At 35.8% G+C, this 12,624-nt stretch overlaps 2 protein-coding genes across 3 annotated transcripts in view; one reads left to right on the top strand and one right to left on the bottom strand.

Moving 5' to 3' along the window:
- The window catches only part of LOC138708862 (tRNA (34-2'-O)-methyltransferase regulator WDR6), a 45,512-nt gene extending 44,209 nt beyond the window's left edge, over positions 1-1,303 (bottom strand). Inside the window, exon 1 of the mRNA XM_069839120.1 lies at positions 1,125-1,303. Within this exon, the coding sequence (XP_069695221.1) occupies positions 1,125-1,206 (82 nt within the window). The 5' untranslated portion in view covers positions 1,207-1,303. The remainder of the gene's footprint in view (positions 1-1,124) is intronic.
- Positions 1,304-1,378: 75 nt separating this feature from the next.
- Cdk8 (cyclin-dependent kinase 8) overlaps positions 1,379-12,624 on the top strand; it is a 29,697-nt gene continuing 18,451 nt past the window's right edge. For both annotated transcript variants that reach the window (XM_069839121.1, XM_069839122.1), the window contains exons 1-4: positions 1,379-1,628; positions 2,518-2,593; positions 9,161-9,271; positions 12,416-12,556. In XM_069839121.1, coding sequence (XP_069695222.1) covers positions 1,498-1,628; positions 2,518-2,593; positions 9,161-9,271; positions 12,416-12,556 — 459 coding nt within the window. In that variant the 5' untranslated portion in view covers positions 1,379-1,497. The remainder of the gene's footprint in view (positions 1,629-2,517; positions 2,594-9,160; positions 9,272-12,415; positions 12,557-12,624) is intronic.

Below are 12,624 nucleotides of genomic sequence, written 5' to 3'. Positions count from 1 at the left end.
TTCTTTCGAAACGGATAGTAGGGTCAAGAACAAGAGCCCGTTTTAAGCGTCCATTGATAGCAATAATGTCTGCCCGTCTAAAAGAGGTATTGATTGATTGAGGTTCTGGCTGATATGTAGGCCTACATCTACTATCAATTAGTACAGTAAGGTCCGAAAGTCTTGTCGCCCCCCCCCACCTTGTTTGTATGTTGATGTGCATCCATTTTGAACATGTCATAGCAAATGTGTGACAATGGTTGATACTTTACGTTCCAGCTTGTTTAGTGATCCAGAACATCAGTATGGGCACCATCATTGTCGCGGCACAAAATGATGCGGCGCCATGTCCTGTGTGAAATTTTTCACAGCAAAGGTGTGTGATTTCCCTGTGGGGAATAATTAAGCAGCATGTCTGAAACACCGATACCAGACAATTGAAGATTTGAAGCAAGCTGTTAGGGAGACATTCAGGAAAATCACACCGCCTTTGCTGTGGAAAATTTCACACTGGACATGGTATCGCATCATTTTGTGCCGCGACAATGATGGTGCCCATACTGGTGTTCTGGATCACTAAACAAGCTGAACGTAAAGTATCAATCATTTTCACACATCTGCTATGACATGTTCAAAATGGATGCAAATCAACATACAAACAAGGGAGGGGGGGACAAGACTTTCGGGCCTTACTGTACATCTCACTTGACGATAGCTATGTGTCAGAGAAAGAACAATAATGTTTGTATACATCTTAAGTCTGATTAGTGTAATATGTTACTAGTCAGTTATGTATGGTGGAGGGAGAAAGGAACTGGTCACCTACCCATCACCTCATGGCTTAGTTGCCTCATGAGTGATGCCTTAGTGGTGTCACTTATGAGCTTTCAACTTGTCTTCGAACAATTTATGACTATAATTACATAAGGTGACATTCATATTGTCTCCTCTCATATATGAATTTTACATAACCTAAATTCAGATGCATGTTTTATTTAGAATCAGTTTGGTAATGTGAATGAAACTAGAACCGAAAATACTGCGAATTGTTTTCGAATCAATATTATAACAAATATGGAATTTTATGATGAATAAACTAAGATAAATACATATAGTAGTTGGTTTGAGGTTAGTGTAACAATTACCTGCAAGTATCCATTCCCGGACAAATTTAACTGCTGTAACGTCGGTTAATATATATTGTGACTCGTATTTTACTACATTCATCTTTAAATATTTCTAATTGTAATAACTATTTCAAGTTTACATACGCGAGGGAAATTTCACTAATATGCGATAATGTTGGGGATATTAACATTTAGCGTTTCTGATGAACTCTAGTGAGAAAATGTGTCACTCGTAAAACATAAGCAAAACATTAGAAAAAGAAACACGAATGACCGTAACTGTAATGGTGTATAATTGTTAGCTTCATGTCATATTTGCCCAAAACATTTTCAGGGAGTTCAGGGGGACTGAACCTCCTTATCAGGGATAATTATAAAACTGTCTTCCTTAATGATGGACTACGAATTCAAACTGAAAACAGCATCAGAACGTGCCAAAGTAGAAGATTTGTTTGATTATGAGGGTTGTAAAGTTGGTCGCGGGACATACGGACATGTATACAAAGCTCGGAGAAAAGATGGGTGCGAAATATTTACATCTTTTTACCGTTTGGAATCGTATTATTTTAAAGTGGTGTTTACCGTGGTGTTGATCTAAACCTTGTTATTAGTTATGAGATTTTATTTTACCGAAGTTTAGCTTTAAACATAACCTTAAAATACACTATCTAGAGTGGCTACTGTACAGACTACTATAACGAATTCCGGCTCATGAAGATGCCATCCTATTTATTTATTGAATATTAGAGTAACATTATGCAGAAAAATAAAATGAGATCCAAACATTTTGGTGTTACCACTTAGGTGACGCCGGAACCTGTGTTGAAAAGAGCCTAGGTTAATTAAATTATTTCCGTCTTCTAAAATATGTTGCATTCCATAAATGTAATGAATCGCATAGATGATAAATGCCAGTACAATATTATGTTCGCATTGCCTATAAAACTATCACCAGCATGTTTAATTAATTTACGAAAGAAATATTACATCACGAGAATGATAGATTGATTATAATATATTCTCCATTCAGACTCTTGTTAATGTATTCGTTGTACACATACACATGTATTGCATTGAATGAATTTAAATTCCCATAGTTACTAACTAGATGCATTATATATTTGTTTGAATTATATTTTTTAAATGCATACAATATGCTAAGTAGCTATGTGTCACGTTATTTAAAAAAAGATGTATGAATTACACTTCATAAATGCATAATAATGAAAGTTAAATCAGCAAGGAATATGAATAAGCAAAAACTTGTATTTAATGTTGCAGTTTTGGGTTCCCGTAGTATTCTTTTAAACAAAGGCTACAGAAAATGCTAATCGAGATTGGGATTATTTTCTTGTATGTTATTAGTTGAGGAGATGTGTAATAATAAACATATTCTACTCATATGTTACAGGTCGGACACAAAAGATTATGCCTTAAAACAGATCGAAGGGACAGGCTTGTCTATGTCGGCATGTAGAGAGATTGCTGTAAGTATTAAGTATGCATATACGTAGATTTCAGTTTTACTTGTGCTGTTATTGTACGGTTATCGTCCATATTCAATGGTCTCCTGTCATTTACCAGTATCAGTCGTATGATTATAAGGCTGATAGTTTTTGCTTGGGCAGTAATAACGCTTCATATGAAACCATTTAAGAAATAACAGAAAATATGGAATTTAATTTCTGTTTTTTCTTTCTATTTTACGTTCCAAAGTAGGAAATATATTTTATATTAATTTTCCAATTACTTTTTCATTACCTACCGAACTATAACTCAATTGTAGGGCCTAATTTTTTTCACTCCAGAGGTATAGGTAGAGTTTAGAAAGATTTAACTCTGTGTGTGTGCGCGCGCGCGCGTTTTTTACCCTTAAAACTAAAGAATAATAGTATTTTACAAACAACTTCAAATTAGTGTAGCTCTGAAAATATTGAGATTAGGACACATATGCCATTTTTTGCTCAGAATGTCTCCGGAAATAAGCTCCGTAAGTGGCAGTAACTCCTCGTGAATCACCCTGTATATACGAAGTAGCAGTACTACTTCATAGTGCATGAGCTTCACAACCATTATAATGACGTACAAAATTAACTGATGAAATTCCCGTCACACTGTAAATGCGTTTTTAATCAGTTAATTTTGTATCTTATTACACACAGGAAGCATTTTTCTAAGAAATGACAAAGGAATATTTTTTTCGGCTTGTTGTTCACGTTAATGTCTTGCCACTCATACGTCTCAATACCCAATAGTTTTACCATAAATAAGATTCAAACTTCAGATACAATTTTTTTTTTTTCGGCTAAACCATTATTCAAATATCAAAATGACTTTTCACTTTTGGTTACTTACAACCTAAAGATTCTCTTCTTAAAATTAATAGTGTGTATGTGTGTGCGTGCATGTTTATTTCATTTTTTGTTATAAAGAATTCCTTAAGTATGCAGTCTTATTTGGGTGCATACTAATTGACTTCATTTATGTATGCTTGTGCGAGATCGTGCGTATTTGCTTGGTTTCCGCACAAAACCAACCCGCGGTAAGTCTAAAATTCCACATTCAGTATTCCCAACTGAACACACATAACAATTTCTCTCTTCTCACCGCTTAAGTGACATATTGATTTTACTGCTTTAGGCTTTTAACATATTATTTTAGAGACGTTCAATATAGTAATAATTATAAATTGGAAACTTACCACTGCAATTTCACCTAAATTGCACTGTTAATTATTGTTTTTAAATATTTGCAAAAATTAAGTAAACTTTACAACTTCAATAAAGTTACTGCATTTCTTGATGCATGTAACATTAAGGAAGCCGTTTAAGTTCGCATTTATAGACTGGGGGAAAAAAAAAAGACAGACGTATATCACGGCCTGCTGGAGTATAGTAAACACAGAAAACATTTTAAAGCAACAATGTTGAAGATAGATATTTTTGTTTTCCAAAATTGCCGTCATTGAACAGAAACCAAGATGGAGATTTCATTGCATCTAATTAGAAATTCCTTTTTCAGGTATGTAATAAACGATCTTCGCACAAAATAATGTACGATACACGAGCGGTATGTTTTCTTTCAATTCTCGGACATTAAAAAAGCTCAACTACGTTTCGCTTTTTCAAACTTTTCCTCGAACATGAAAACTTCAACATACCGCTCTTGTAACGGATATTACTATTTTCAAGTGATAATTCCAGAAAATAAACTATAAACAGCAGTTTCATTTGCAGCATGATAAAGAAACTGAGCTGTTACAATATGCGTAAAATTTGTAATGACATTGAGATAGTATCATATTTATTTTTTTATAATCTGCTGTGGGTGCATTAAAACATTTAGAATCATCACTTTGAGTTTGGTTGAAGAGTTCAAGAGCACCTTATGCCAATTTGCAAGAATAATAAAGTTCATAATAATATGTGAATCCTGGATATTGGTTTCCCAGGAATGAATACGCTGTTGCTTTGACAGAAAGGTGGGCTTTATCTCCTGCTGTTGGGCCAGAATTGGCCTCCCTTGAGTTCTGAACTCACTGCACTGAAATATCTTCGTAAAATATATAGAAGGATTTGGAATAAAGTACCACCTATAAAACAGGCTAAATTCCGCATTGAGGATCCGTGACCTGACTTCAGTAAATCCCTTTTAGGAGTTTCAGTATGGTGACAGGGACACTGAAAGGTCACTTGCGTCTGAAGGGACAGCTACAAGTCATGGATGTCATCGACGAACCCATGCACAGACAATTTGGGAACGAAGAGAAAACTTCCTCATGTACTGCTCCAGTTATCTATCTTGAATTGGATGGAGTCAGGTATAAATGTCTTGTTGGGAACTGCTTTGTGTCTCCTGAAGATTTAAACAGGATTAAATCAACTTACTTACAAATGGCTTTTAAGGAACCCGAAGGTTCATTGCCGCCCTCACATAAGCCCGCCATCGGTCCCTATCCTGTGCAAGATTAATCCAGTCTCTATCATCACACCCCACCTCCCTCAAATCAATTTTAATATTATCCTCCCATCTACGTCTCGGCCTCCCTAAAGGTCTTTTTCCCTCCGGTCTCCCAACTAACACTCTAATGCATTTCTGGATTCGCCCATACGTGCTACATGCCCTGCCCATCTTAAACGTCTGGATTTTAAGTTCCTAATTATGTTAGGTGAAGAATATAATATGTGCAGTTTTGTGTTGTGTAACTTTCTCCATTCTCCTGTAACTTCATCCCGCTTAGCCCCAAATATTTTCCTAAGCACCTTATTCTCAAACACCTTAACATATGTTCCTCTCTCAGAGTGAGAGTCCAAGTTTCACAACCATACAGAAGAACCGGTAATATAACTGTTTTATAAATCAATTTATGTAACTTTATGTTTGCCTCTTGGTTGCCTGTTTAATTCTTGTAGTTGAGGCACAGAGTGGATCAGAATAATAAGCTTAAGTACCTCAGACCAATAAGGTCACTCCAAAGGAGGAGGAAACGAGAAGCACTGCTTTCACAAGTTTTAAACATTCTGAGAGAGACCACAGGAATAAAAATTTCAACTTAGGATGAGAAATCTGAGGTGATATTATAAATGAATTTTATTATTGTCAGCTTCTATCAGTAGTGACAGTATGTCTTTTATTGTGTTTTTAAAAAATGTAACCATATCAGTAACGACAGTAACAAATTTTCGTTGAAATTATCAGTGTATGGAGGATCAGATCGTATGAATATATCAAGCATTCTGATTTTCCTGTATGCCTGATATAATAATATTTCGAATAAATGTGCACTAATAAAATGTCGAGTTTCATTGACAATTGCATACATTACTTACAGTATTAATACGCATTACATTACATTACTCTATATTGTTCCATAAATTAAAACCACTGTTTACTTTTAGGTGCTGCTTTCACTTAATTGTTCGTACTACTTGAAGAAAAGTTTCTGCATATGATATTTGAGGAGCTCATTTTCAAAACATCTCCTGTCCATATGATAACGAAAATGAGCTTCCTGTGTCCATGCATTCTTCAAATATAACTCTACATACGGGTGAATATTCTGAAATGAGCAAATATGAATAACAAAACTGGAAAAAATATATTATATTAAATTGTGTACTTTTTTCTCACATTGGTTACATTTCCTCCTATTATTGAAGATTCTGGTATCAGTTGAACTTAGAAAAAAATTTTATGTGAGATTTTCCAATTAAAAAAAAAACCAAGGGATTGTTGTTATCTTTCCCTTACAGCCCATTGTTTAAGGTATCTTCTAAACTTCTGTACTTCAGATTTCATTTGTCTTCGAACATTTCTTTTTTCACGATCAGTCATATCTGCTATTTTTTTTAATATTCTTTGCCATAATCCCTTTTTTTTCTGCAATTCCTCTTCAGTCATATTTGCCCTCTGCCTACATATCTTCTCCCTTTCATATTTCCTACTTTCATCATCAGACTTTTTTTCTTTCCTATAAACAATCACATGAAATAATATTCGAAGTTACTTTATCCACCAGTATTTAATAATTGTATGTTAAATGAAACCTCGGTCCCACAAGAAAGGGACCAGTGTTACAGGGAGGGACCCTTGTTACAAATTAGTATAATTTCCGCAATAGTTCTGACAAAATAAATCGTTAAAAATATCATGGAGGTTAGATTTTTTTAGTCGACAAACATTGTAATGTTGTGCATATACGAGGCCTGTCTAAAATGTATCCAACCTTAAATTTTCCCGCGCAAAGTAGTGATTCTAAGGCGGCGCCACTGTGCACGGTGGAAGGAGGAACCGTAATGTGCATGCTTGAATTTTTTCACCGCATTCACTTGTGCCAGTCACTGGCTGGTGGTCGCCAAGTAAGGTGCTGTTCTAAGTGTTTGTCGGATTTAGTTTTCTCGCAAGATGACTGAACGAATTGAGCAAAGATACTGCATCAAATTTTGTCAAAAGCTTGGTGATTCTCAAAGTCAAACAATTCGTAAGATTCAGCAGGTGTTTGGGGAAGATGTGATGGGTGTAACACAAATTAAGGAGTGGTTCAACCAATTCAAAGATGGCCGCACATCAGCGGAGAGTGAGCAGCATTGTGGCAGGCCCCAAACTGCTCGGAGTGCAGCTGTTGTTGAGAGGGTGCGAAATTTGGTGATGGCAGATCGTCGTTTGACTGTGCGGGAGATTGCCGAAGAGGTTGGAGTGAGTAAAGATTCTGCACATGCAATTTTGCGTGATGATTTGAACATGAACCGAGTGGCTGCGAAATTCGTGCCCAAGTTGTTGTCCCCGGAACAAAAAGACCTCCGTCGTGACATTGCACAGGACCTTCTGGACACTGCCAACACTGATCCTGGGTTTCTGAACACCGTGATAACTGGAGATGAGTCATGGGTGTACGGGTACGACCCAGAAACAAAAAGACAGTCGTCGCAATGGAAGCATCCCGAGTCTCCAAGGCCGAAGAAAGCGCGGCAGGTGCGAAGCAAAATCAAGGTGATGCTGACTGTTTTCTTTGATGTCCGTGGAATTGTGCATCACGAATACGCACTGGAAGGACAAACAGTGACAAAGGAGTACTATCACGATGTTCTCTGGCGACTCCGTGATGCAGTTCGGCACAAAAGACCAGACATGTGGACGGCGAACAACTGGCACTTGCATCACGACAACGCCCCCGCACATTCATCCCAATTGATCCACACTTTCTTGGCCAAACATGGAATTACAACCGTTCGCCAACCTCCCTACTCTCCAGACCTGGCTCCTTGCGACTTCTGGTTGTTTCCAAAATTGAAGACACCACTGAAAGGATCCCGTTTTGAGAGTAGAGAAGAGATAATGCGGAACGCGATGACGGAACTGAACACCATTCCAAAAGAAGACTTCCAGAGGTGTTTCCGGCAGTGGAAGGATCGGTGGGCTAAGTGTGTGCAAGCACAAGGGGCCTACTTTGAAGGGGATTAGGGTCCCAACCCCGTCAGGTATTTGAAATATTTTTTCTGGCTAAAGGTCGGATACTTTTTAGACAGGCCTCGTACTACGAAAGTTTAACATATACAAACTATATTTAATGCCACCTGGGACCGGTGTTATCAATAGAAAACATAACATTCCGTCATCAGTGATGATTTTTGCATTTTTCAATAAAATAAATTACGACAATGGACGAAAAGTTTTTTTTAACTGGCGCCATGTTGATCTCTCATCACTACCAACCATTAAAATTTACCACATGAAGCAAAATTGTCTTTTGTGTAGCTCTTTTATTTTGAGGGACCGGCGTTACGAAATTTTTGGGGACAAACTTTACGTTAAAGTTGTGTCCTTTCAGAATTAAACAAACAACAATTCCTATCTTTCATAAGTATTTTAACTATTTATTTTTATAATCTTGGCCGGGGAAATAAAATCAAATCGAAACATAACGAGAAAAACTTAGTAAAACAGAGTAAAATGTAGTTGGAGACATAGGGACCGTAGTTACATTTTGACGTTTGAACGTTATTTTTTAATTATAAATTTTAAAATTAATCCTTTTATGCTTTGTTTCCAACTAAAACATGTGAGAGTTAGTTAATTAAACGCAAAAGTAATCAGTTAACATTTTCAAGAAACTCCTTAAATCAGCCAGGACATACATTTACCTATTTCAGAATATTCACCCATACAACTGTCATGATTTGGCTTCAGAACGCCCTGTAAACCACTAAAATCTTGCGTTAAAAGTGACTATTGAAATCCAACTTACTCTTGTAAACAGCAAAAATTGCGACAGAATATTAGTTACAGCTTTGGAATCAAAGAGTCTCATGCTCCCATTTGATTCTATATACACCCAACCTCTTTGATTTCATAATGTCTCTTGCCTAGCAGGGAAGAAATTTTAGACCTAAAAACGTTTTTCGTGATTTCTCACAAAGTTATGGGATGGATAAGGTTTGTTTTAAAAATAAGCTCCTCAATTGTAAAATTATAGCATATTAAGATGGTTATATGTGTCGTAGTTTAATTTGTTGGCAGTCACCTAATTATAAATATTCTTTTGTTTTCTGTTTCAGTTGTTACGGGAGTTAAAACATTCAAACGTGATAAACCTCATTAGAGTCTTCCTTTCCCATAATGATAGGAAAGTGTGGTTATTATTTGATTATGCCGAACATGATCTGTGGGTATGTATGAGTTCTTCTTTAAATAGATTTTGGTTTCATATATATCAAACCATAATATCATCAGAACCATTTAGAAGTACTCGCAGTTCTTGTGTTATTCAAATGCTGAGTTCTATTTATTGACAGTTAAAAACATTTAAAACTGAATATTGCTTCAGTCTAAAGCATAATCGAGATGGGGATAATGTACAGGAGTCAAGTGCTTGAAGCAAGTCACTTTTTCTCCAACTTTATTTGACTATTGGTAGATCAAGACAGTGAAATTGTAAATTGACATTCAAGCAGAATATGAGTTGCTGAACTGTCAACTTTTGTGTCTACTTTTTCATAACATTATTTACTTTACTTTACCATTTTCCAGTCCACACCTGTGGAGTAACGTCTGGCCGCAAAACCAGGTGGCCCGGGTTCGATTCCCGGTCGAGGCAAGTTGCCTGGTTGAGGTTTTTTTCGGGGTTTTCCCTGCACCCAGATTAGAGCAAATGCTGGGTAACTTTTGGTGCTCGACCCTGGACTCATTTCATCGTCATTATCACCTTCATCTCATTCAGATCCTAAATAACCTGAGATGTTGATAAGGGTCGTAAAATAACCTACTAAAATAAAAATAAAAACCATTTTCCACATATGAACACCAATTTGTAACAACTTGCTAACAGAGAGTATAATTTTTTTTTGTCTGAAAAGAATTAAAAAAAATAATATGGCTTGTAAATTGAATTCAAATAGTACTTAAACCTTGATAATATGTACCTTCTCGTACAATAACTCGTCATCATTGAATAAAGCTAATAATATAATTGTTATTCTTATTATTAATAATTACCTAGTACAGTTTTTAGAGATATTTATTTGGTGGTACGAAATTTTATTAAATATACGGTATAACACCAGAATTGCCTTAATAATAATAATGATAATAATAATAATAATAATAATAATAATATAATTTTTTGAGAGGCTTGTGATGGAAGATTTTGATAATATTGATGTAGAATTCATTCATAAAAAGCTGAGACTTTAATATTGCTCATAGGACCTCAGGAAAGAAGTATGATGCCATATTGGCTAGACGAGTATTGTAGAGATATGAAGCCAGGGTTGCCAGATAAAGGAATCGAAACCGTCGTACTAACTTATGATAATTGTCGTACTTCAGCATAAAATTGTCGTACATTTCTCAACTTCCTAATATACTTCTAGTCCACCACTGTGTAGTAAAGGTTAGTTCGTCTGACTGTGAAACGAGCGGGCCAGAGTTCAAATCCCGGATGAGACGAGTTATCTGGTTGACATTATTTCCGGGTTTTCCCTCAACCCATTAAGAGCAAATACTGGTTAACTTTCGGCGCTGGAGTCATTTCGCTGGCATTATCACCTTCATGTCATTACGCAGTTGATAAAGAATCGCAAAATAAATATATCTGCCAGTAAATTTTAGTTCCAGTTAAAAATACTACTAATTATGGTTCACATCCACAATGACATTCAGCATTGAAACAAATCACCACCCATTTCTTCATCATCAACACTGTCATCGCAGTAGGCGTGCACGATGACGCCTAGTTAGAATCAACTTTCTTATGTATAAAGTCAGCAGAATTTGATCTTTGGCCGGCGCAGCGGCAGATAGGCTGTTTTAGTATCAATCAATGCGGCGGCTGAAAATATATCAAATTAATTCATCTACAGCTGATTCAAACCCGACACCTCTATAATGTTGGCGTGTTTAGACTTCTTAATGCTACTGCGGTACTATTTAATTGATAAAAGATTTCCTTTATCGAATAAACAAGGACGTTAATAAAATTAAACTCGTAGTATTACTTTGACATAACTGCGCCGTATACGTAAAACCTAGAGCTCAAGATGACAAATTATTGACTTACATGGCAGGCATACTGTAGTTACCAGATCGATTTTCAAAGCATTCCCCCCCGTAAAAGCATGTTTCTTTCATATTAGTTCAGGACATACTAAATGAAGAAAACTTGTCTAAAAGGGACGAATTAACCATCAATTTTATTTTAATTATAAACCAACATTATAAGTTCCCAATTATTTTTTCCTTTCAGTGAAATAGTTGTACAAAATTGCGTACGACATAGAGTGCGGTCGTACCTCGTACAATTAGTCAAAATAGTCGTATGCGTACGACTATAGTCGTACGTATGGCAACCCTGTATGAAGCTATAATTCTTGTAAAATAATGCATTGTACTTCCAACTTAATGCTAGTTGATATCCTTCTTATAAACATAATTTTATCATAGCCAAAAACTCGTCGGACTTCTCAGGGGTTATTTTGAGCCATAAACCTTCCTGCATGTGCTTTCTTTGTTTATTACAAATACTGACTTCTAATTTAGAGGCTTCTAGCAGTTGAATCTCGTAAACCTTTCCCATATGAATAAAACTTAAGATTTATTTGGTAATAAAGAGAACATGATTTAAATGTTACCAGTTTGTTTCTCTGTGTGCTTATAGTCGAGTTTGAACTGAGCTTTATATCATAACAGGATCAGATATTCGTACTTAACAACATTCCACTGGCGTGAATTGAGTAAGTTTCCACACTTTTGAAAATGATATTAAATTAGAAGGTTGTTATTGTTGTTTGTAATCAATATCAATACTATTTCCTGTCTTTAGATTTAAAACATTGTTTTACATTGGGTGCCAGTACATTGTGGAGTATCCTGCATGTGAATGAGGTTGCTTGCACATACTTCTACATGATCAAAATTTGTTGAATTGTTATTCAAGAAGTTCAGTTAAGCCTATTGCAAAGTTTATACTTTCCATTGAATACGGTTGTCCTGTAAAATATAGTGCATACATTTTATCTTTCCACATTCATGGATGGAAGCAGCAGTGTACAGCACAGCTGCACACATGCAGGCGTGGAAAGATAAAATGTATGCACTGTATTTATATATAGATTGGGAATTTTAATGTTTCCAAATAATATGTTACATAATGAACAGTGAACAAATTAATGTAACATATATCAGCATTTACAAAGATCTAGCAATCGGTGATGACATTGTAAAGAAATATTGAACTCCAGGATGGCAGTTATGCTCGAATTTAGTATTCATTCATGTGTGCTTAAACAAACACTTATCACTGTTTAAATTTTCAGCATATTATCAAGTTCCACAGAGCAGCTAAAGCAAACAAGAAACCGGTAATGGTTCCTAAAGGAATGGTGAAATCGCTTCTGTATCAAATCCTGGATGGAATACACTATTTGCATTCCAACTGGGTGTTGCACAGAGACTTGGTAAGACAATGTTTGCAATCAAATAAAACATTCATTCAGCAAAGTATACATGTTTATTTATCATTTTT

This window comes from Periplaneta americana, chromosome 11, assembly GCF_040183065.1.
Source record: "Periplaneta americana isolate PAMFEO1 chromosome 11, P.americana_PAMFEO1_priV1, whole genome shotgun sequence".
Lineage (NCBI taxonomy): Eukaryota > Metazoa > Arthropoda > Insecta > Blattodea > Blattidae > Periplaneta > Periplaneta americana.
This window is presented reverse-complemented; position numbering and strand designations above follow the sequence as displayed.